The sequence below is a fragment of the Sturnira hondurensis genome, unplaced genomic scaffold, assembly GCF_014824575.4.
Source record: "Sturnira hondurensis isolate 20B ecotype Veracruz unplaced genomic scaffold, ASM1482457v3 Scaffold0003681, whole genome shotgun sequence".
Lineage (NCBI taxonomy): Eukaryota > Metazoa > Chordata > Mammalia > Chiroptera > Phyllostomidae > Sturnira > Sturnira hondurensis.
Window position 1 is genome coordinate 6,800,527 of NW_028076312.1, and position 25,871 is coordinate 6,826,397.

A 25,871-nucleotide genomic window follows, 5' to 3' on the forward strand; every position below is an offset into this window, starting at 1 on the left:
TGCTTGGATTATAGTTTGAAAGAGCAATCATGCTATATTATAAAGTACCTCCTTCGGCTAGGGATTTTATTACACTGAGAATTAGCAGGGGTTTGCAGGTGTTCGACATCCGTTCAGGTCCTCGGCTCTACGACACGGGCGGTGTGTCCTCTTGACTCTTTGAGGCTGTCCCGAAGGGGTACAGTTGTCTGTCTTGCCTAATTTCCCAGCTTGCCACATGGCAAAGCACACTGCTGAGTGTCTCATCTAAATTCTCACAGTGACGTTGTGACCTGGGATCTTACAGATGCATTTGTCCATCTCACAGATGAGGAAGCTGTGGGTAGGTGTGGCTACTCTGCCTGCCCAGGGTCTTATGGTTGGTAAGAGGCCGAACCAGGATCCAAACCTAGGTCTGCAGGACCCCCTGCCTGGGTCTCTCCATAACTACTGGGCTTGATCGCCTTATTAATATGAGAAATACGAAGAAGCTTTATAAAGGGCTAAAAATATGAGGTTTAAAATAACCAGAGCCACAAAATTCTAAAATCTAGTTTATGCCCCGGGGTCAGCCCTGGGTACTTTCCTCACGGCTGCAGATTCTCTTTCCCAGGCCTGCTTTGCACTCAACACACTTAATGCCAAACTCCCCCAACACAGCTGGCTCCCTTTCCCCGTCCCTAACGTTGAAACAGCAGCCACAGCAAAATAGCTCCTTTAAGAGCATTGAGTCTGTGGGCTTCTCTTTGTGCTTGAATTACAGTACTTTCCTAGACAACAAATTTCACAAGTAAGATGAAAGGTTAAAATAAAAATTAGATACCATGGTGGTTCTGCTTTTCCTGGGTCCTAAATATTCCAGGGAGAATGGTGCTCTTCCGTTCCTCGGACGTCTGCTCGCTGTCATACAAAATGCCACTGGGGCGGGGGAAACGTGGAGGTACAGGCCTACGGAAAACACAGGCAGAAGCTTTTTGTATCTTTCCCTGCATCAAAGAAAATGCTTTCAGGGTTGTAGGAAAAAATCTGTAGACAGTGAGGAGAAAGCCCAATATCAGTGGATTTACTCATTTCTTTAAAAAGTTCCCATTACGTGCAAGGCACTGAGACGACAGTGTAGGAGTGAAACAGGCACTGCTGTCATGAACGTCACAGTTGAGGAAGCGGGGCAGAGACTGCATGTACCGTGTCATTCCAAACGGTGATAAGTGCTCCCAGGGAAAGGGCCCGTGTCCGTGCGCCCCGGTCACACTAGCACTGGAGCAGTACCAGGGATCGCAGGACGGCTTTGCAGAGGACATGCAGCTGCAGACGGCGACACAGTTCCAGCAAAGGGCCAGTGTGGGCAATGGCTGTGCCCCTGGAGGGAATGGGGCTTTGGCGACACCGAAGGAGGCTGCTGGAGTGTAGATGGGAAGGGGGAGAGTTCATTATCGAGTAAGAGGGTGGGTGGGGAAGGGCCAGGCAGGACAGGGTCTTGGAGACAACTTAAGTGTTTTTACCTTTTTATTCACAAATAGGGAACTGTCAATGATTTTGAAGCATGGGCTTGACCTGAGCAGATGTATATTTTGAAAGGAACTGATCGTTTGTGGATCAGAGTGGGTGGGAGGAGCAAGGTTCCTAGCCCAACCCAAGTCTCTAAGTGTGGGTGCCTGGGAGAATTGGGGGGACCGTAAGCATACATAGGAACAACTGGAGAGGAGCTGGTTTTAAAGGAGATCAGGGGTCTGGTTTAGAGACAGCAAGGACTTCTCACGCCACTTGAGTGGCAGTGGGGGTTATGAAACGATTTTATGCGTAATAGTAAAATACGTACAGTTTGAGTTAGAGTTCGCAAAGCCTTTGCGCATACATTTATTTCGTTTCATAAAACTTCCTGTGAGCTGGGCCATGCCAGTATTATTTCTTTTGTACAGGTAAAGAAATGAATGCTCAGAGATGAAATGATTTGCCTCCAAATAACAGAAAGCCGTGTTTTTGTGCAGCTACTTTAATTCATTCTCTACCACACTTGATGTATCTGAAACAGAATTCATCGCCTGCCGTTTTAGATGAGAACTCTGGTGAGAAAGCAGGACTGGAGCTGTGGGAGCCATCCAGTATATATTTCCAAAAAGCAGTTCAGGTTTGCACAGTAAAGATTCTCATGTTCCAGCCACACTTGAACTATAATATCTACAAGGATATTGTCATATATTTAAAGTTTAATTGCCTACACCAGGCCTAAAATTTATAATAAAGAGAAAAATTATCAAGCAGATTTTATTTAGTTTAGTGATCCTGATGTTTCTCTAAATAACCATGAAAAGATTTATAAAGCAATCAGTCTTCCAGGATATTATAAACTGCAAACAAAATCAGCTATAGACTTACCATGTAAAGTGGTCGTGTTAGATTTGCAATACATTTCCACACGACAGATCACTACTGGCGTGCCCTAATTAAATTCAACCCAAATATTGACCAGCACCATAGAAACTCTTGTGCCAGAGTCACTTACTTATAGGAAGCAGTGCTTCTAGTTGATAAGGACCCCATGTACTTGTAGTGAGGAAGAAGAGAAGACTGGATTTTTGCATTTGTATCAGCCAGTTGACCCCCCCACGAGGTTTGGAGTGGTACTCTATAATCAGTGCTATAAATATGGTGAGTAGCCCTATGTTATTTCAAGTTGGGTTTCCTCCTCAGTATAAGATACTTATGTTCAGAGCTATTTGGATTTCAGAATTTTTAGTAAGGGCTTGTGGACCTGTAGTAGGTTTTTGAGCTGTGTTAATATAATGAGGCCAAGTGTGGTAAAATGTAGTCAGAAGAATGGGGTTTTCATTCTGACTCTGTTTCTGCAGGACTTTCTTTTCCTTGTCTATCAATGAGGGACTTTTAAACAGTTTGTAGCCATGGAGCATAAGTGCATTACTTCCCATGCCTGCACCCAGAGCAGACATCACTAGTTGATGGCAGCACTCCTCCCTGTAGAGCCAGGCTTGCCGTCACATCCTTGTCCACAGGCTGCTCTGGGCAGCCATGCTTGGTCATGGAAGCTAGCTGTAGAGATGGAATCTGTTTGCTGAGATGATTTTTCATAGGTTTCCATCTAGCTCTAAACTTTCATGATCCTAAAAAACACCCATGCCTGAATGACCTGAAGTAAGATATTTTCTCATATCACTTTGGCTGTTAAGGAGAGCTTTTATACAGTTTCAATGGATGAGCTGTACCATAAGGTCCAGACTTTTCACATTTAAGCAGAAGTTAGACAAGGATGTGTGAGGTCTATGGCCAGTGGTACAGGGCCAGAGTTAACTTAGTCTTATATCTGGAAATAAGGCATGAGTTATGTCTTTCTCAATCAATTAGCAGTCTTATCCTGAGCTTTTCACCACAGCCCTCCACTCCTAGACTCAAAACTGAAACTCTTCATCCAGCTGGGACATAGCTGATCTTCACACACTGAAAATTACGGAGTTGTACCTTTCTCTCCATGCAGTGAGAACACTAAGAAGCCCAATCCACAGGGCTGCCTTGGATTCTTGTGTACCGTGATTCATGTTATTCAGGCACCTGTGTTGGCAGGTGGCTTACCCAAGGAGATCTCTCCTGGAACAATGAGTTGCCCCATTCCAAAGGCCCTCAGAGCCACAAGAAGCAAATCTGGGGGCTTTGAGAGGGGTTATTTGATCCCTGCTTCAGGGCTTAGAAAACACAGGGCAGGCAGTGTCGGACACAGTTACCTTTACAAAGAAATTTTAAGAACATATTTATGTTGATTTAAACATTTTAACATAACAAAGTACCCATTTAAGTACCAGATACCTTGACTCGGGACTGCTGACCCAGCGGGTACCCTCTGGTCTAGGAGTAGGCATTTCAGTCCTGAGAGGCAGCTCTGTGGCTTGGGAGAGTGTTCTGGAAGGACTTAATTTCCGTCATAGAACAGGGATGAAGTTAGCATACTGTTTCTTTACAAAGGAAGCTGAGACACTGCAAACACAAGGGTGCTTGCCCAGTATCATCCAATGAAAGCATCGAGAATTGTCCCCTGCAGTCCTTCAATTAGAAGATGCTGTTCTTACTATTGTGAGCCCAGCGTTGGTCTTTCTAATCTTTCAGAGGAAGAGCTGGAGGCAAAGGGAGGCTGGGTGGCTTGTGCAAGCTAAGGAGGAGGCTGAAATAATGCCTAGATTAGAGCTGAGTGTGTGGTTTTCATTTTGAAAAGCTGTTGCCGTCTACAAAATACCTGCCCGGTCCTTATTTTTGGCAGTAGTGACAGCACTTGGGAAACTCCAAAATAATGCTCTGCTCAGTACCTGGTCAGAGGGTTGTGGTTTTCTGTGGGTCACAGCAAACACTCAGTGTGCTTGCTGCCTGTCACCAAACTGGAGGTGGTGGTGCATGTCGGGTTTAGCGGTCACTCCACCAGGTTCCAAGACCGGCAGGTTGGGAAGCAGATACCATTCGCAGGCAAAGATGAGTCTGGAGGAGAGTTAATAGGAGCCAGAGGAGACAACTGTGATGCACTCTGTGAGCAGACTCACCCTGTGCCCTGGCCCTGGGGGGAGTTGGGGTAAGAACTTGGGGCATCGTAGCTGATTAGGTATCATTAGGGACCCCCAGTGTGGACAGCCCTCCAGGGGCAGCCGGTGTTTTTCCCCTCTCCTGCGAGAGAATTTGAGAGAGAACCCAGCAGTTCTGAGTGTGTTTGGGAGAAAAGCAGAGAATGCTAATTCGAAGATAAAGCCCCTTTGTGTTTTTCCATTATGTGTAATTTGTAGGCTGGGAACTCAATAATCAGTGGGCTGACTGTCCTTGCCCCAAAGGGGACCTTGAATAAAACTATATCTGCTCACTTGTAGATTTTATCTCCAGAGAATTAGTCATTATTTTTATAGAAATGGCCTTCAGCATGGACCACACTGCAAAACAGGAGATTTAAAAAAATTAGAACACAAACATGTAGGATTCAAAGCATTAAAAAAAAAAAAACAACCTTGAAACTAGCAGAAGGAAAAGCCTTGAGCAAGATTCTTCCCTTTAATATCTTCTTTAACCAAAGGGAGTTAGAGGTGAGACCTTCCCACCCCTCCTGTGTGCACACTGACACACACGTTGCACTAGCAACATACACGCACAGACACTTCCCACAACACCACAGGCTCTGACACCAGCTTTTAAGCCTGTCATTTCACTATAACAAATGGTAACAAAAACTTGCCATTAAAATGTACATTTTGATTGTGAATTTGACATTGAAACCATGGTGGTTTTCAGTTATATATTTTTTTTTAATTTTTTTTTCAGTTATATTTTTAAGTGTTTTTCTAATTCTTACCCATATGTTGCCATTAGTAGGGAACAGCGAAGAAGCAACCCATAAAATGACTTCCAGACGTAACGAGACTTCGTGTAGGTTTTGCTCCCTCTGTGCATCCCTCCGATACCGCAGTGAAGCTTCTGTCTGCTCAGAAACCAGCGGTTTCCTAAAACCAGATTTCAGTTGTTGGCCCCTATCAATGAGAGATTCGAAAACAAGAGACTAAGGTCAGACCACTTCTTTGAAAAAATAGAAAATACGCTGAACTGCATTTTTTGGCCCCTTATTCATCTCCAGGTACTCCTGCCTAGCAACCAGAGTTTGGGGTTTTGTGTGGCCTGGGCTTTCTGTAGAGGGTGAAAAGCAGTATGGGGTAAGGGCACAGCTCCTTAGGTGATGTAGTTGGAAGTGAGTGCTAAGCTTGGTGAGTAGGCAAGGTGGGGAAGCCTGCCCCTGCCCCAAAGAGATGCCCGGGGCCTGGGCTTGGTGGAGCTGCCCCGGGGTGATCTCCCTCTTGTCTGCAGACAGCCCAAGGGAGTCGGGTTCACACTTAGGATCAGGAAGCCCACTGTAAACGGGACGAAAGAAGTGTTCCTGAAATGCAAACCAGAATTTTGAGTTGGATGTGGAAAAAGGGGGATCATCCCAAACCAGTAAAAATTTCCTGTTTGTAATACCCTCCCTCGGCCTACATGCAGGATACATTTCAATATTATTTTTGTGAGCGATAAGCATTGGGTGTACCGGCAAGAGGAATTAATTGTATTCATTTTGTTAATTCAGGAGGAAGGTCATAATCAGAGTTACACAATTACCCAAGCAGTTCTGCATAACTGTAATAGACATTTGTGATAGTGTGTAAGATGCAATTTTATGTAAGATAGATTCATAAATCCTGGACTTCAAAAGCCCTTGAAGTTTTTGTGTTTTTTTAAAAAACAGTATGCTACGAGAAAAGCTGAACAGAAAGTAAATTACAGAAGGGAAAAACATTTCTAGTGTAAGAGTTGTACATTAGGAAGTTGGTGACACAGTTTTATTTTGTATGACTGCGAGTGATATTTGCAATACTCCATGTACCCACTGGAGGTGGGGCGCGGGGAAGAAGGGGGGAAGGTCCTGAGTTAGGGGACATGCGGTCCTGCTGACCACGCAGAGTCTGGCTTCAAATCTCTCCAGGACTCGGTTTTGTTCTCTAAAAAATTGAGGTTACAATAGCTGCATGTCACTGGTTTGGATGTGAGAATGAAATAATATACATAAAGTTGTTATGTGAAGTATGATGTATTATATCAATGTGTTTCTATCATTATTTATAGTTAGGTTCCTACTTTCCACTGTCAAGACTTCCCAAATCAATCATGTTTTTAAGACTCCTTGTCTATTGTCTTAACAATCCTTTATTACTTTGTATCTTATACTTTATATCTAATAATGACTTTATATGACTTTATTTCCCTTGCTCTTCTTCTTCTTCTTCTTTTTTTTTTTATGGATAACATGTCTGACATCTCCCTGGTGAGAAGGTAAGAGTGGCCTTTGACTCTCTCCCATCTGGAATGCTTTGCCCTGACAACCCTTACCAGTCCTGCATTACTGCATTTCGGGGCGTGTTACTGCCCAGCTCTGCTGTTTGCGCATTGCTTTGCGGGGCTGGAGGGCGACAGTGTGATGAAAGTGGACATATGTCCATCCAGTTCTGTCCTTCCATATGCTCAAAATCCACTCTAACTGTATTATTTAAAGGCGTGCCATAGAATCACACATCAGATTAGAGTCTTCTGTACGTTGTCAGGCTATCCAGTAGTCTCCGTGCGTAGATTTTGCCCCCTAGCAAAGATTCCTTCTGGTCTTCGTTGTCCTAATTCATGTTTCAATAAAATCATTCTACAGGGACTATGTACTATATTTTCAGCAGTAAAATTGATTATCCTGTTTTTAATCTTGTTAGTCTAGTTGGCCTTAGGAAATATCTCCACTCTCTCTGAATCGTTATTCTTTGTGACTTTATTAAAGCACAGGTCTATTATTCTGACTCTCCCATTATTTTATAAAGGGAAAACTAACTCAGCGGTTCAAAAGCTGAAGGTTGGAGCCATCATTGGGAAATTCCTTTTGCACTTACGGCAGCTCGGAATAGTACCATCTGATTGTTTCAGTGGCTTGTGTAGCTCCATGAGTGACTGTTGAACCACCAGTTTTCACAGACTTTAAATTCAGCCGATCTTGATTAATGTTAAAACTACACTGGAATACCTTTTGGTGACTAAGAAAGTGCTTGAGGATTTATAATGTGCTCCTTCATTCACCAAATGCTCACTGAGGCTTCCCCAAATGCCAGTTTCTGTGGCGCTTGCCGAGACTCCAGATACCCGTGAGTCAGGCCGACTGGGTCTTGGCCCTCAGGGAGCTTGTTATTCCAACCATCAGTCTATTAAGGAACCATGGATTTAAGAGGTGTAAGAGCAGGGTGAGTAAAGCCCAGTTATTAACCTAGCAGTTTGCTTTCAAAAGTAAACTCTTGATTTTAGCCCATTAATTCATCAATGTCATCTTCACCATAAAAATTGAGTGCTAATAATGTTCTACTTACGGAAACTTTCTGGTTTACTTGGTGCTTGGCATCTATTCAATTGCATGGCTCTGCTTTTAGACAGTGTAAGTATTAACTTAGCGGCCAGAGTGAACTGTTTTTCAAACCAGTTTTAAAAGTATAATTAGACTAAACCCTCATATTACCCATAGTTTCTGGGGGGCATATAATGTTTGAACATATCAATGTTGCTAGCGGCATCTTTGGATAACCCAGCTGCTTCTGTAGATACTGTAAGTTTAGTGGTAAATGTGCATAACATATATTCCGTCCCTCGGTCAGTGTGGGCGGGCTCTGCTCCCACTGGTCAGAGAGGGCCGTAACCACATCCCGACTTGGTGTCTGGAGGGTGTGCGCTGGCTCCTGATGTCATTGGCTTTCAAGTTTTATCTTTATTTTGCAGGGGGGGAGGACTTTTGCATAAATATTACGTGGCAGTTTTATTTTATTATAAAATTTATTGGTTAGTAACATTATGTAAATTCCAGGTGTACAACTTTATCATATGTATCCTGTGTATTGCATGCCCACCACCCTACGCTTGGTCTCCTTCCACCACCATGTGTTTGCTCTCCTTTCCCCTCCCCGCCCCTCGTCCCCTCTGGTAACCACCATCCTGTTGTCTGTATCTGTGCGTTTGTTTTTTGCTTGTTTGCATTTTGTTTGTTCATTTGTTGTTTTTTGTTTTATATCTCACATGTGAATGAAATCCTATGGTTCCTAGCCTTTTCCATCTGACTCATTTCTCTTGGCATAATGCTTAAGATCCACCCATGCCGTCACAGATGACAATATTTCATCTTTCACAGCTGAGTAGTAGTCCTTTGTACGTATGTGCAACATCTTTATCCAGTCATCCTTCAAAGGACACTTAGGATACTTCCATGTCGTGGCTACTGTGAATAGTGCCTATGTTCATCGCAGCAATACAGTTTTTATTTTTCAATAAAGCAAATGTGAAGCAGATAAGACTGCTTTAACTTCGCTCGCAAAGTTTCGGCAGTCACAGAGGTCAGCGGGTGGGCGGTGACTGCAGTGGTTTGCGTGCATGGGAGCAGACGTGTGCTCTCGGGGACACCCCGCAGAACGAGCAAGTAGACATGGCGAGGACATAGGCTGTGGTCTCTGCTCTTCTACCTGTTAGTCAGTCACCTTGCCCTTTTGACACCCTTCTGGGGTTGATATGAAGATCAGATGACGTATTGGACATGAAAGTGCTTTGTCTGTGATTCTGTTCCTGTTCTGCTTGTTTGCTTAATTATGTTTTTGTAGATTCAGTTGTTGATAGTTGTGAATTTGTTGCCCTTTTAATGTGCATAGCTTTGATCTTCTTTTTCTTAGATAAGTCCCTTTAACATTTCATATAATAAGGGCTTGGCGATGATGAACTCCTTTAGCTTTACCTTGTCTAAGAAGCACTTTATCTGCCCTTCCTTTCTAAACAATAGCTTTGCTGGATAGAGTAATCTAGGTTGTAGGTTCTTTTCGTCACTTTGAATACTTCTCGACTGTCCTTTCTTGCCTACAAAGTTTTAAGATTCTCTCTTTAGCTTTAACCTTTGGCATTTTAATTATGATGTGTCTTTGTGTGGTTCTCTTTGGGTCCAACTTGTTTGGGACTCTCTGTGCTTTCTGTAATTGTATGTCTATTTCCTTCACCAAACTAGGGAAGTTTTCTTTCATTTTTTTAAAATAAGTTTTTAATTTCTTGCTCTTCCTCTTCTCCTTCTGGCATCCATATGATTCAGATGTTGGAATGTTTAAAGTTGTCCTAGAGGTTCCTAAGTCTATCCTTGTTTTTTTGAATTTGTTTTTCTTCCTGCTGTTCTGATTGAATGCTTTTTCCTTCCTTGTCTTCCGAATCATTGGTTTGATTCTCGGCTTCATTCTCACCACTGGTGGTTCCTTGTAGGTTTTTCTTTATTTCACTTAATGTAACCTTCGTTTCTTCCCCTATGTGTTTGCCATTCATACTCAGTGAGTTCTTGGAGCATCTTGATCACCAGTGTTTTCAACTCTGCATCTGATAGGTTGGTTACCTCTGTTTCATTTAGTTCTTTTTTCTGGGGTTTTATTCTGTTCTTTCATTTGGGCCATATTTCTTTGTCTCCTCAACTCATCAGCCTCCCTGTGTTTATTTCTGTGTATCAGGTTTTTCGTGTACAGGCTTTGACTTCCTGTAAAAGGCACCTGTAAATTGCATGGGGCAGAGCCTTAGGGAATCCCCTGGTCACGGTATTCTCAGCTTATGACATCATACTTAGTGTGCTCCCTGGATTTGTAGAACTTGTAAGTGTACCTGAATGAACCTGCTCTACACAATTCTTGTTTAAGTTCTTCACATTATTTTAACACTTTGGAATAATGGCAAATCTTCATTCACCTCGAAAATCAGTATTTTTATAATTTTGTAAATGTGGTTCTTAGCACGTGTGAATAGTTTTAGAGTTTACAATATGTTTTAGCCATATGGAGATCCTTGCATAGAAGTATCGATCTCTGGGTTGGTTGTTAAACTAATCAATTATTTAGGCTACAACTCTTCTATAAGAACCAGCTTTGGTAACTAAAACCAACACCTACAACTTCAAAGGAAGGATGCCAACCCCGAGTGGCGCCAGTAGGTGGTGCTGACAGTCACGGCAGCCCCTTTAGTCCCCAGCACCACGTCCTTTTCATTGTCTGGTTCATACGTCTGTGCTTAGCTTTGAGTTATTTTAAGAATATAAATAGCCCATCATATCTGACAGGTGCAAAAGCAGTGAGTATGTGGAAAGTGCTAGTGAGAAAAGGAACATGACTATGAAAGAACAATTAACCATAAGAGAAAAGCAAGTGGTGAGAAAACGATGCTGTGTGTGGATACAGATGAACAGCCCAGGTGAGGGGCTGTTCCTAAGGGACAAAGAGTAACTCACACAGTATGTTTGAAGCGTTGTACCTGGGCAGGTGACACTATTAGGCCAGTGATTGGGAAGAAATATTTGGTGAGACAGACATCGCTTTGGAATATATGAGTTAGAAGAGCAGAGCCAGATGCCTCTTAGCCTGACGCTAATTCAGGAAACCCCTGACAGTTTGGTTTGCTCAACAACGTGAAGGCTGAGCACGGTGGAGGAGCGGCTGGCTGACAAAACCTCGGTCCACGGCTCTGCTGGGAGCATGGGCCCAGGTCCTTCTGAAGCAGAGTGGAGGTTGCCTGCCTCCTAGTTCTCAACAAAGAAGAAACCGATCCTTTTTGCACTATGATGATGCCCCACAGATCTTCTGTCATTGCGAAAGGGAACGCGAGCCTGGTTTCAAAGCTGACATTCCTTAGAGTGGGAAATGTATTCAGAGGCTGCAAGAACGAGCCCTTCCAAGTTACGCTGGACTTCTGAACAGACTTAGGCAAAACCTGGTGGAGCAGTTCTAACCTGTTCATAGAGAGAGGAACTGGTTACTGGGCCTTTCTGCTGCGGATGCAGAGCAGCGCTGTATGTTATTGTAACACTAGAACACTAAGAAACAAGTGGGACAGAGTGTGTAAGTAGCAATTGTGAAACCTATACGATTCATTACTTTGCCAGGTAATAAGCGTAAGAAATCTTTGACCTGCAGCCTCATTTTCCTATCATTACGATGTTGCCCGTGGGAAAAGCACGCACTCGGGCGCCAGCGAGCGTGTGGTCTCAGCAAGCCATGCGGCTCCTCGAGGTCACTTTTCTCACCTGAAGATGGGGCATGGTGCTGCCCACCCACCCGAGATGTTGCAAGAAATAAAAGTAACACTCACTAACCCGGTGCCGGGTCATAGCAGGCCTCCAGTGTGTAGAAGCCATTCGTGGAATTAGCCTTCACAGCAGCAGGCATGACTAGCAGAAACGCAGCAGACGGCTTGGTGAGTGTGCCGCCAGCAACTGTGGGAGCCAGTTCTGTCAGCTAAGATAGACCCAACTTTTGTAACAGACCGGAAAGGCAATGGTTAAAACACAGTAGAAATTCACCTTTCTCCTTTATGACGTTCCAGGACCGGGGTCTGGTGTGGGAGGGCGCGGTCAGGCAGGGCCTCAGGCTTCGGTGGCTGTGCCACCTCCAGTCGTCCTAGCACAACCGCCACCACCATTCCAGCCCAAAGGAAGGGGAAGTGGCCTGGACGCTGTCTGAAGGAGGTTTTAGGGCCCAAACAGAAGTGGAAAATGCCAGTCACCACCTGCATTGTATTAGAGATCACATGTTCGCGTGGCACACCTAACTGCTAGAGCTACCTAGGCCCTAGCGCGCATGCCCAGTTACTGTGAAAAAAGAGGCAAAATCGAGGTACCCGTGCTAGTTTTTCACATAGCATAGCAAGTACCCAGAAGTAGCTATTCTTTTTGCTCTTTATATCTTGATTCCAAGATACCCTTTGTATCTTGATACCAACCTTTTCCTGAAAACAGGCAGATAGTTTCTGGTCTGTGCCAGAGTTCAGGGATGAGGCCTCAGGCACAAGCACAAAGTCATGGTAATAGGGGTGGGGGGTGGCTATCTCGGGCTGTGCAGTTCCTGCTGAGACTTGGCCCAGATTCTGCGCTCAAGCCAGGGACAGGGTGACGAGGGCCTGTGTAACTGACCTGGTTTTAAGAGGCTCCTGGTGTGATGTGCCAGCTCGGTCACAGTGCCAGAGAGGTTGGCACATGGCTGGCAGGAGGAGCACCGGGCAATCCAGGTGGTGCATCTGGGAACCCCACGAGCAGGAGTTCCCCCTTGGGAAACCCATCCAGAGTAGCAGAAACGCAGATACCGGGCTGGGTAACGGGGTCAGAGGAAGGAGAGGGGAGGAATGTGATCAGGCAGGGCGCCCAGGCACCAAGCTGGTATTCCAGGCATGCCTCCCGTCCTAGGTGGGGAGCAAGGCCACACAGTTAAATGTCAGAGACTAAACACTTCTCTGATCTGACCTAAAACAGGGTATGGGTAGCACAGGGATTCAGAGAGGAAGCAGAGAAATCTAAATCTTAATTTAGATTAAGAACTAATGTGGACATCTAGAAGTCATCTCCCTGGGCACCGGGGCCTGCTGTGAGCAAGACACACACACCTGCCTGTCATGAGCAGAGCACCAGCGCCTGGCTCTTGGTGGCCCTGCTGCCTCTGTCAGGGTCTGCTCAGGAGCCCAGGTGCTGGTGGGACATTTGAGGATCTGGTTGCGATGGTGGGGACAGCATTAGAGGTGTTAAAAGGAGGGAAACATTAACAGATTATTTTCTGAAACTGCCATTTCTAAAATGGTATAAAAATGTGTTTCATTTAATTTTCAGTCACCCTCCAGTTCCTCAAGAAATATTCAACAAATGTTGGCAGATTCTATCAATCGTATGAAGGCATATGGATTTCACCAGGTAAAAGATTTACATTCTGTCTTTAGGGGGCTAAATGCATAGCCATTTCCACTAATGTTTCATAAATTGGTCTGTTAGTCTCATGCAGCAGTGAAATTAAGCAGCAGAATGTGGAATCTGTTTCTAAAAGCGTGTGAACATAGCTGTTCATCTTCGCCTGTTCAGCCGGAGTTGAAAAGTATTGAGTATCATGGAAAGAACAGATGCCAAGGCGTATCTGCTAGACTCCTCAGTGAAGATCTGAACCGGAGACGATGTCCCTGGCTGCTGCAAACACTGGGGAAGACTAGTTTCGGAGAGTGATAAATGAGGCACTGACTTGCCAGAAATAGTGCATTCAGACAAAGTCCCTTACGTGTTCATTCTTTCTATCAGCCTGTCCCTCTACAGTGACCAGTGTCTTGTACCACCCATATCCACTGTGCCAGAGTGTCTCTGGGCGCTCAGATCTCCCCAGCATCCAGCCAGACAGGAGATCCCCCATGCAGGCCGAGCCCACTTCCTCCATTGTGCTAGATTGGTACCATGTCATGCATTGCTCATGATCAATGAGGTATAGACTGGCTCTTGGAAACTGTAGTAGGACTTGACCTGCAGAGGGTCTGAAAGAGCAGGGTCAGGATCAAGGCTGTAAGGGAAGGGTCCAAGTGACCGACCACAGGTCTGAGATGGGGACTGCGGCAGAGGCTGGCTCTGGGGCCTGTGTTCCTGTGAACGGTACGACTGGTTCTCTGATTTCCCTGTGGGGACATATATTAACTTGAATAATTCACATGTTTTAGACTTCAGGAAATCCTGGAGAAGTTTCAGAGCTGTAGTCCTGCAGGTATAATGTGTACCTTTTTCTAAGAGAGCAGCAATAGAGTAACTAAAGGGAATTTTCTGTAATGCTGCCCGGGGTACATGGTATCACTTTAAATGAGGACAGAGGAGAAAGACAAAGGCTTGGTGTCCATTCAGCCGACATTAATGAGTGTCTCCCACGTGCAAGGTGCTGTTATGGACACTGGAGGAAAGAATAATTTTTTTAAATTTTCTTTTTAAGATTGTATTTATTTGTTTTTAGAGAAAGGGAGGAAGAAAGAGAGGGAAAGAAACATCAGTGTGTGGTTGCTTCTTGTGTGCCCCCTACTGGGGACCTGGCCCACCACCCAGGCATGTGCCCTGACTGGGAATTGAACTGGTGACCCTTTGGTTTGCAGGCCGGCACTCAGTCCACTGAGCCACAGCAGCCGGATGAAACTATAATTTTTTAAATACAGAAAGTAAAGATCAGCTTATAAGGATTTGCGAAAAGTAAACTTTCTGGAGGAATCCTTAGAGAAACTCAGGATAAGTTCTTAACTTTTCTGGCTGCTTCGACTAAACACAGAGGCCAGGGCCAGACCTCATCTGCTGTTACTCTGTGAAACTCATTACTTTTGTCTCCTTTCCCACTGCGTCCACACATATTACACTGCAGATTAAAAATGAATGTGATTTACTAAGTATAGCACTCTCGGACATTTTAGTATCATCTGCAATATTATTCACTTAATATTTTTCCTTAGGTAGACTCACTTTATGAACTTTTTACTTTTTCTAAGCAATAATATCCATGGTGTCTTCATCTAATAACTTATATTTTTCTAGTCATTTTTAATAATTTTAAAATATGCATGTGGAAGACAAAGCCTCACTTTCTAAAAATTTTATTTTTCCATCAGTTTACATTCAATGTGACTCTGCTTCAGTCTCAGGTGAGCAGCACAGGGGTCAGACAGGCCTGTGCTTTACAAAGTGCTCCCCTCCCTCATATTTGAAGTGCTGCCCCCCGGCCCCACACAGTTATTACAGTGTTATTGACCACAAAGCTCCACTCTCACGTCCCAAGTTGTTTTTTTCCCCCATTTAAACTTAGAAATCGCTAGTAGCGCTGTATTTGTATTTCAGGCTTGTAAAGACTTTCAGTAAGGGGATAACAAATCTTTGCACTCATTTCAAACACTGAAAGTTCTTTGGTTCTTCTTCTGTTGACAAGCCAAAGGAACTTACTTCTAGGCAGGAAATGAATGTACCAAAAGAAAAAAAGAAAAGAAAAGAGTAAATAAACGAAAGTTTGGTTATATCTAAAGTGAAGTGTAGTTTATGAATTGTCACCTTTTACATGAACTGATTTCTGACTTCCTGCAATAACAAAAAGTAAGTTTTACAACATTGAAGTTTATGTTTTAATTCTGGTGAAATAGTTTAACAGCAAGATAATCATGATCTTTCTATAGGAAAACACCAAAGGGAAAAGAACTGTCACTTTCCCCACAGAGAAAGCAGCGCGGTCTTCCTGCCCCTCTCAGCGCGTCCCATTGCTGGGCCGAGCGAGGCTTTCCTCTTGCACCCAGGCCATGAGTCCAGCCTTCCCACGAGCACTCAGAAGGTCCCTGTAGCGGCAGAGTGCGCTTTTGGTCTCAGCAATCTGATGTGCTGGTTTCTCTTCAGTTAAAAACTAATTCCCATGAGCGTTCTCAGTGCTGAAGAGCTGTACACTTAAAAATGGTTAAGATGGTAAATTTTATGTTATGCATACTTTACTACAAAAAAACCTGAATTCCTTCGTAAAGGAATACTTGTGTTTCTTGTTTTATATTGGCCATGTTTCTTACTTTAAAATATTTTTGTTTTACTTTTCAAAACAAAAGAATTCCTTGTGGAGCCACCTAAAGCCATATGTCAGGAGCACATTTTCCGACACATGGTTCCAGGGCGCGCGGGGACGAGGCCGAGTCGCCCCCAGGAAGCAGCACCCTTGTCCTGGGAACCCGTCAGGGACTGTAGCGCTTCCGAAGCTCCCAGGAAACAGTGTTTCCACTCAGGGGACTCAGTTTCAAGCAGATAAGTGCTATGTCTGAGAAGAATGAATATTTAGGGAACTCTTACTACACACTGTGCTAAGCACTAAAAAAATTACTTAGCCCTCATTATAACCTACAAAACATTCTTGATTTTCTAATTTGACTTAGGGGGAGCAGCCCCAAAGAGGTTCAGGAACCGCCAGGGGTTGTATAATGAGGAGTCAGCTGCAGCTGTCGCCACACCATGCTTTCCCCCTACAGCGTCCCGTCGCCCCCTACCCTGGGGCCAGGGCCAGAGGGGGTCAGAGAGCCATCAAGCTAGTGCAGAGCCCTCCTCCAGGAAAACTGCCACAGTTGCTTACTGGTGTCTGTTTCTGGTTTTTTAAACAGAAGAAAGAATCCACGAAGAAAACACAAGATGAAGAAATAAAACAAATAGGGGAAGAGAGAACCAAGCAGATTTATAAGAGCTGGAAAGAGGATTCGGAGTGGCAGGCGTCTTGTGAGTACCCAGAGGCCTCTGGGAGCCCATTGGCTCCCACTATAAAATGGCCAATCTAGAAAGCACTTGAAGAGGTCACTGAGAGGTCGGTGTCCTAACACTAAATTGTCCCCAAAAGGCTTAAGAGCCACTTGCTGAATAGCAGAAAGGTTCTCAGTTCATCTTGTACCATCAAAATTAGGATGTGTTTATATGAGAGGATGGTATATAGCTACTAAAAAAATCTTTCCAAAGAGTCATTTTATGACATTGGCATATGTTTATATCTTTTTAGCTTGGAGAAGAAAAAAATTATAAAATAGTATGCAAATCCTCTCTATTTTCAAATGTCTAAGTATACGGAGGAAAAGAATTGGAAGGCTATTAACATGTTATCACTCAAGAGGTGGGACTAAAGATTACTTCTTTGAGTTCTTGTTGTTCTGTAATTTCCTCCATTTTCAACAGTGAGCACATCTAAACTTTATAATCAGAATAGGCTGGATTACAGGAATAACAGGCTGGCTATCTTAGTGTCCCTCCCAGGCCTGTGGCCAGCCCTGACCCTTTTTCAATTAGCACCATCAGAGATAAACCCCTGGGGAAGGGTCAGCGCAGGTGAAGGCAGAGCAAATTCAAGAGATTCTGAGATGCTAGGCAGGTTCAAGTTTGACGTGGGACTAGGGTTTCCATCTGCCTCAGACAGAGAAGCCGTCACTGCCAGATCAGCCCTTAAGGCCACTTGGAGGAGAGAAGTGGCAATGTTTGCAAGATGCTGAGAATCCAAAAATTGATCTTCAGTTCCATTACGAGGAACACCATTAAAATAACAGTGTTTGTGAAATGAAAATATTTGCAAGATCCAATCAGTTTTCTGCAGTGAAATCCTAGCATAATAGAAATCTTTGGCATCTCTTCGAAGTCACACATACCAGGATTTGACTAATGATGCCTGAAGTGTAAATACACTCAAGAAAAATTATTCTTACATCCTGCATTAGAGTCCTTTAATGCTATGTTGCTAAAACAAAAGCAAAATAAAACAATAAACTCTCTATTTACAAAACAGTATGAAGAGGCAGCCTCAGGGTACTTTCATGTGTACCGACCCATTGTATGATTGTCGAGGTTGAGAATCACTTTACTTTTTGGTCTGACTGGCCGATGTAGAGGGGGTTTAGCTGACAGCGGGCTCTGACATCGGGGCCTCACTGCCTGACCCCCACCCCACTTCCCGTGCACAGCCTGAACCTCTGACCAGTTCCTGACAGCCTGATCTTCCCCCCTGACTCAGGGCAGGTGACGTCCTGAATTCCTGTTGGTGGGAAAGAGTGAGCATCACCTCTTATTATTCAAAGACCCACCCCCCTCGCCCCCACCCCTCACCTAGAATCCTCACTAAGGCTGCGACTCCTCACTTAGTCTTGCTGACCGCAGGGAAGCCTCTAACAAACGGTTCTACACTTCTGTCCTGTCTCTTCTTCCTCCTCTTCCTTCTCTCCCTCTCAGACAGTCCCCGGACTCCCATCTAGAGAGGAATTCTGCCCTGGATGCTGGGCTCTGGTGAATGTGCAGGCCCTAATTATCGGAATAAAAGGCATCAAGGGTGATTGTTCATTTTTATCAGCAGATGCCAGAATCTGTTCTCCAGGTGCGGTGCTGATTCTTCTAACTGTCTCTGGGGGCCTCCCCCAAACCTTTTGTTTCTCTAGTGCGAAAATCCAAAGCAGCTGATGAGAAGAGGCGCTCCTTGGCTAAACAAGCTCGGGAAGACTACAAGAGGTTATCCCAAAAAGCAAGAAGCAGTGAGGGACTGCAGAGCCCCCCAAGTGTTCCACAGAAACCAAAGAGACCGCCCCTTCCACCCAAGCCTAAATTCCTACACCCAGCAGAGTACCCCCAAAAGCCTTTTAGGTAAGCAGCCACGCAGATGCCTTTAAGAGCAAGGGCTGAATGAGCTGAGTGAGGACAAGTTGCTCGATGGGCCATGGGAAGTGGAGGACGGGCTGGGTAGCTAAATTCAGCCTCTCCTCTAGGCCTGTCTTCCTGAGATGCCTGGTGTGGCATTCACCCCCTTCTTGTCTGTGGAACATCCGCAGCAGTACACCTCAATACTTAACATGCCCAGTGAGCACGCACCTGTGTTCGCTGACGTCCTGTGCCGCTAGCCTATCCCTACCTGGTGGCAGTGGGTGAGCGGATGAAGGGTCAAGAGGAGACAACTCTGGTTCCCTGATTCCCAGCGTGGCTCTTAGTGGCGAAAGAACATCAAAGCAGGAACCCAAGGGCTTGCTGACTTCAAGTCATCGGGAGAGCTCAGTCTCCATGGCTCAGGACTGAAGGCTTAGCAGCAGGTCTTCCTCTGCGTCACGGAGGCACACACACATGTTGAGGAGCTGGAAGTGCCCCTTTCTGCGAGACTCTCTGCTTGTTGGCAGTGGTGCTTTTGCCTCCTAATTGTGGAAGGACTAGGCAGAACAATTCCTAAAGACACAGCACCATAATGTTACAGCAGAACCCAATTATAAAATTATTCTCCCAAGCTATTGATATGTAATTGTTTCATATTCTAATATGTAGAAAGACAATATATAAAATAACCAGGAGAAATGAAATATTGACTGAATGAAACAGAACTGTCTATAAAGGCTGCCTTCTGGAATAAAAACTAAAAATAGTTCTGTTACGAGGATGGAGAAATAGAAGCAAACAAAAATCTCCCTCTGCTCGGAGACAGTACTTACCCCCCAAGGTTTTCCCTGACGGGGACGATGACCTCAGAGGAGGCGTGAAGGTGGGCCTTCTCCTCTGCTGTGATTATTTCTTACTCAGTGGAAAGGTTCCACTTTGGGACTAAATGACCATGTTCACCAAGGGACAGTTTGGGGAATGACTTTTGTCTGACGGACAGCAAAACAAGGAAGGTAATCAGGAAGCAGGCTCCTTGTGGTTTTGCGGCCGTGCACCCCAGCCTGTCTGGGGGCAGTGGACAGGGGCCCAGCAGGTCGGGGTGGGTACCTGCTCCTGCTCCCCAGGCCCTTCCAAGGGTAGGAGAGTGACTTGTGCCCTCGCCTGTGCTATTTTTAGAGTACATTGTCTGCGAGGGACAACAATGAAGGTGGCCTTTACTAAGGGCTATTCTTATTTTAAGCGGTGCTCATTTGGCTCATTCTTTCTACCTAAGCCACTTGCAGTAAGGGCTTCATGTGAGGCAGTCAGACTGGCTGACTTTAAGGCTAATGTTTTAAACAGTGATGACCAAGGTTACGGTAGGGTCCAGCCCAGGAAAACACAGAGGCCAGCTGTCCTCGGAGTTTTCCCTTGGTCTCCAGAGAGTTCTAAAGGAAAAAAATACCTAATTTGAAAACTAGTAAAAAAAACTTCCCATGTGATCTCATGTGTGTGTGGTACCTGCTCCCCAGGAAAGTTAAATATTATAGGCTTTTTTCTCCAAAATGTATGCATGTATATGCATGTGTACGTGTATAAATGTCTGACATATATGTCACATGTAACTCATGGTGGCATATGTTACCATAAAAAGCATAAAGAGTCATAATGTTAATTTCATGACAGGACATTCCGGTAGCTCATCCAAACTCATTTGTACGCTGAATTATGCTCAGAATAGCGAGCTTTTCATGGGACTCGGGTATGTGTTTGTTACATTGCAGTGGTACCTTTTTGTAATGGAAACTGACTTACATTCAGAACTTCAGTTCTGCTACCGAATAGATTTCCGAAGGCCTCTGATGCCTGTGTCTTTTTCTTACCAATCTCAAAACACTCTTCTTTCTTTAACTTTATATTTCTCAGACTGTCTTTTAACAGAACTAGACCTCTTCAAAGTGTGGGAGAGAAGAAACCAAGTCAGGGAGGTGAGTGGATAGAGGAAGAAAAGGTTAGGGAAAAAGTTTATTTTGTTGCATTTGGTTTATTGTGTTTGCAAGTACCTGTTCTCCAGGAAAATAGTGCTGGGGGGTATATTTCACTCTTTAATGCTTATTTCCTCAAGTTTAATTGGGAGTTAATGGAGCTTCTGATTCATACTAAAAATAAATTAAAATCTATGCATCAACGCAGCAGTAGCTTAATTCCAAGGCTAGCTCTGTAGGATTGGAGGGACAAGTGACAGATTTACGTCCTTCCTGTTTTCTGCTCGTGAGGGGTGGTAGCAATGTGTGTGTCCAACCTCCCATTAGCTCGGCCCGTGTAGTTAGATTTTTTAATGTTTATAGTTCTCGTTTCCCTCTCTCTCTCTGTCTCTCTGTTTCTGAGGCAAAAGTTGTTTTTACAGTTGTCTTAGTATGGAAAACAATACAATAATTAGTCAATTCTAATACAAGAACAAACTTTCACATACTCACAACTATAAACCTACTTTTGCCCCACTCTGTGCATATATATGTGCATATATAATTTTTGAAGGCATTGTTTTCAAAATAGTTCAATCTAACTTAATGGTCTTACAAATGACAGAAATCGAGGAGTGACGAGGACAGCCTCCGGCTGTGCCCCAGAGGACATCATCCGATGGTTTAAAGAGGAGCAGCTACCCTTGCGAGCAGGCTACGAGACGGCATCCGACACCATCGCCCCCTGGTTCCACGGTGAGTGCAGAGGGCCCTCCACGGCTGCCTCTTCTGAGGCTGATAAACTGCTGATCCGCCAAGAAGGCACAAAGAAGAAAGGCTTCCTTTCATTTGGGCTGCCCAAGAAGAGTCTTTGCAGTTATTTTCACAATGCAGTTTTTCAAAGGCTTCTCTGTGAGCTCCATTTCCGCGACATAGTTAGAAAAAGCAGTCAGCAGCCGCGGTCGCTGCACGCACGGTGGGTTAATGTATCACCACAAACAAAACACCACCGGGGGGCAGGGGAAAGCAGTGCCGGGGCTCCAGTGCACCGCCTTCTGTCCCCGGGCCCCGAGGGAGTCAGACCTGGCCACGTGGCATGGGGGGCTAGGCGTCAGTGCGGCAGTCACAGAGTCGGCTGTCCAATACCTAGTTGAGCGACCTTGAGCGAATCACCTTTCTCTGCAGCAAATCAACCTACCTGAGCCTCATGACCCTCATCTGTTACACGTGGGAGTTGAACCTGTGACCTTTAACTTAAAAATCCTGTGCTATTGATCCAGTCTGTAGTGAGGGCTGCAAGGTGGGTTTGTTGGAGCCTGAGCAGAAATTAGCTCATCAACTACATGGTCTGGCACAAATAACGCCCCCTCTTTTTTATTACAAAATCCTTTATTACCAAATCATAAGCATGTAATTCTGTAACATAACAAAATCACACTCAAGCACACCAAATGACATTTTAGGTGCAATGTTCAAATTAAAACTGTCAATTATTACTCCCATATTATTCCCCTACCAACCACACTCAAGCAGGTGTTACTTCCGCTGGACCCTGTATTTCTTTATTTGACCCTAGAAACTTGATTAACTCAAGCCCCTGTGTACCCAGCTCACATTTCACTGAGCTCTCAGTTTCTTAGACTTCAAGAAAATGAAGTGGTTTTGTTTTTTGTTTTTTTGCCTCAATTGGCTTCTTAGGTCTGTGGTTAAATTGGACTACTTGGCTGTAAGTTCAACACAAGGGCTTTAAACAAGAACAAAGCTCTCACAGGGCGTGCTTGTCTTCACGGGTGCCTCGGTTTGAGTGATGTCTGAGGCTCCTCACTTTTGGGTGGTATCATCTCACACAGAGAAGATCTGCAGAATAAGCTCTTAATCATAATACGTGACAAACTCTTCTACAAAGAACATGATTATTTATGGCAGGCTTTCTGCTAAAGGGCTGCTTTTGTGGTTGGCACAGGTCAGCAGACCTAGCTGGTTGTCCTGGAAAATGCTTGTTCTTTGGCAATCCAGGCTTTTATAAGCGTCCACGTTCAGGGGTGGTCCCCTCCTTCCTAGGACCAGGTCATCAACCCCCTTCCTTCCCATTTTGCGTAAAGACACTGGACGAGGGACAACAGCATTGAAAGACAAAGAGAACGCGGGTCAATGACACGTTCGTCATGGCGACTGTGGCGTGTCTCACAACTGCCTTGTTATGTCCCTTTGTCAGATAAGGACTGAACTGAGGAAACCAGCCACTCTGTCACCTCTGTGTCATTGGGCAGGAGATGTTTTCATCCCCAAGGACGAAGGTGGTAGTTTAACAGCAGAGAGTGAGAAATTGAAAATGTCAGTTGACATTATTAAAAATCCTGGTACTTTAACATGCAGTTCAATTTGAAACAGTTGCCTAAAGCTAAGAGAAGACAGTTGGACTAAAGTTCCAGATGGACTTTGGGTTTAAAAATAAGATCCTTGAGTGTTACATAGAAAGACGTACTAACTGCTTTGTTATGGATCTATTTTCGTTTATACAAATATTTTATCATAGGCCTAAGCAAAATAAAAAACATACAGTTAAACAACATAATAGATACACAACCATAGAGTCAATATAAATAATTGTTTTCAGTTTTAGGAAGATGAAGTTCACATATTTCTATGATAAAGAGGGATCACATCTTTTTGAAGTATAATCATTTATTTACCAGGAGCCTTGCTTCAAAACATTGGGGTGGAAGCTCTTCCGTACCGATGTACCATCTTGCTTTTATCGTCATAAATTCACCTTCTGCAATTATTGTTTGGGTCACCTGACTTTTTGCGCCCCCCCCCGGGGGGTTCATCCTTGCACCGTTTCCCCCTAATTAGCTGTGCTGGGGATGGGCATGGATGGGGGGAGGAGGGAAATGAAGGTACTGGGTCGAGGGCTTGTGGGGCTGGGTGGGAGGTGGCCTGCTGTCAGTTAAGGAACAGAGGAGGACGAAGAGACTTAGGGAAGGAGAGGAGTGAACAGGGCAGACGATGAGCTCGTTTGGGATGAGTCTGAAATGCCATTGGGACAGTCCTCTGGGAATATCCACTTGACAATCAGATTAATGGATCCGTGTTAGAGCAACAGGTTGGCATCGTCAGCACAGGATTAAAAGCCTGCGGGGATGAGCTTTTCCAGGAGTGAGGAGAAGACCCAGGACAAAAGCCGGGGCAGCCCCAGTGTGCGGTGTGATGGCAGAGAGCCCAGAGCTCTGTCTCAGGTCCCCGTCCCTCCCGTATACCATAAGAAGCACAGTGATGTACAGCTTGGGGATATCCTGCCACAGGGACATGCTCTGTGATGCCCCCTTTGTAATCGGGGCAATAGGTGTTGCCTCTGAACTCCTAGATGTAGGAGCTTGATGAAAAACCCCTGTGCAAGAGAGGTCCTGAAGGGCAAGGCCAAACTCTGCTTCCTGAGCATCTTTTCATGATCTCAGGCAAATCCAGGGAAGGAAAGTCTCCCCACAGGCTCTTCTCCCTCAGCAAGACCATGGGCTCCCCACTTTCACTGGACTTGTGGTCCCACTGGTTGTGTGGGACAGGTGGGAAAGCACACTGGAAAGGTTCTCACATTCTTTTTCACGTTTCATTAACTTGGTGCCAAAGCACATTTCTAGCTTTTACGTGCATCGGTTTGCTGTTGTGACCCAGATGAAATAACTCAGAGACTTGCTGGCCATCTCTTGGCTGCTTCCCCGTAGCGGGTTGGAGATCAGGGACCTCGTTCCAGGTCATACACACTCATTCCGTCCCAGGACACTTTCCTCCTGTGCCGTGGGAAGGACCTCCCCACACATTCCTGGCTCAGCTCACTGCACTGTGCAGTCACTGGGGCACGCAGGACATGCGGAAGCCCCGACGGTTTTGGCAAAAGGCTTTGTGAAGGAATTTGGTAGTTGGTATTTTTTTATTTTTTCGTACGCAATTTTGAATTGTTAAATAAATTCCCCATACAGGACATGTACCTTAAAACAAACAAACAAAACTAGATTAGTCCTATGTACTTATAATTATTTCTATTTTGAATGGGATTTTTAAACTGAACTGATAGTTATTGGTGTAAGGGAATTATGTTTTTAATAAGATTTTATTATTTATTTTTGGAGAGAGGGGAAGGGAGGGAGAATGAGAGGGAGAGAAACATCGACTGGTTGCCTCTCATACATCCCCTAACTGGGGACTGAACCCACAAGCCAGGCAGATACCTCGACTGGGAATGAACCAATGACCTTTTGCTTTGCAGAACAACGCCTAACCAACTGAGCCACACCGGTGAGGGCAGGAAACTACATTTTTATATATTTATCTTGAATCCAGAAACACTGAAGTCTGTTAGTTATTCTCATTCTCTGTCAGAAGATTCTGATAGAGCTGTAATTTTTTGAGATCTTAATATGTGCCACACATTATATTGAGCACTTTCAGGGAGATAATTTTTATTCCCACTTTAGACTACGAACCTAGGAACTAAGGTGTTAAATTCTTTGCTAGGCTTCTACCACTGGTGGCCGAGTCCACGTTCAGGCCCGGATCTGTTTAACTTCAAGGCCACAGTGTTTCTGAGTTATTTCAGGCCTCTCAGGGTCTGTTTACCCTCCCCTGTGCCAAAGAAACATGTCTCCGGGGCCTGTCACGAGCCCACCTCCACTCCAGGCGGGTGGGAGCTGTGCTGCCCAATACGGCAGCGGTTAACCACGTGTAGTGCTTTGTATCAAAATGAACTAAAATTCAGTAAAATAAAAGTTACATCCCCCCGTCACACTGGCCACATTCCAGGGGCTCCATGGCCACACATGGCTACTGGCTACCCCCTGGGCCACACAGACCACATTCCATCGGCACAGAAAATCCTGCGAACGGCCCTGCTCCAGGGGGCACCTGGGCGCCAGGCAGGGAGAGAGTGGGGCGCTGCCCTCTGCTCCGCCTCAGCCCCAGCGGTGCGAGCCTCTGAGCGGGTGTTTGGCTCTCAGGGGCTTTAGCCCAGCTGCACCGCTGGCTCTTCAGAGCCAGGAGCTGTCCAGTAAAACCCTCGTGTGGAGAGTCCCCTGCGTTGTTCTGAATCCTGCCTGGATTCAGCTCTACTGTTGCTGGGAGATCTGGTTCATTTCAGAAACTGGTGAGGTAAGCCCTGGCCAGGCGGCTCGGTTGGTTGGAGCATTGTCCCGTACACCCAAAGGCTATGGGTTTGATCCCCAGGCAGGGTGCGGCTGATCTCTATCTCTCCGCATCGATGTTTCTCTCTCCTCACAACTCCCTCCCACCATATTCCTGGGTGAAGATAAAGAAAGAATAAAAATAACTGATAACGTAAGAAAGGTTTTTCCAATTACCCCTTTCACCATCCCAGAAACGTTCTTATGACCTCAGAGAGGTTGGGCTTCTGTAAGCTGCGTGGAGAGTGGTGGTCAGAAGGAGGTGGCCTGGTGGCATCACAGCCT

General features: G+C 45.1%; 1 protein-coding gene across 5 annotated transcripts in view; it reads left to right on the forward strand.

Annotated features, from left to right (window-relative positions):
- The window catches only part of SH2D4A (SH2 domain containing 4A), a 52,513-nt gene that overhangs the window by 20,787 nt on the left and 5,855 nt on the right, over window positions 1-25,871 (forward strand). For all 5 annotated transcript variants that reach the window (XM_037042122.1, XM_037042124.1, XM_037042123.1 and 2 more), the window contains exons 5-8: window positions 13,169-13,249; window positions 16,468-16,579; window positions 18,271-18,472; window positions 21,038-21,168. In XM_037042122.1, the coding sequence (XP_036898017.1) occupies window positions 13,169-13,249; window positions 16,468-16,579; window positions 18,271-18,472; window positions 21,038-21,168 (526 nt within the window). The remainder of the gene's footprint in view (window positions 1-13,168; window positions 13,250-16,467; window positions 16,580-18,270; window positions 18,473-21,037; window positions 21,169-25,871) is intronic.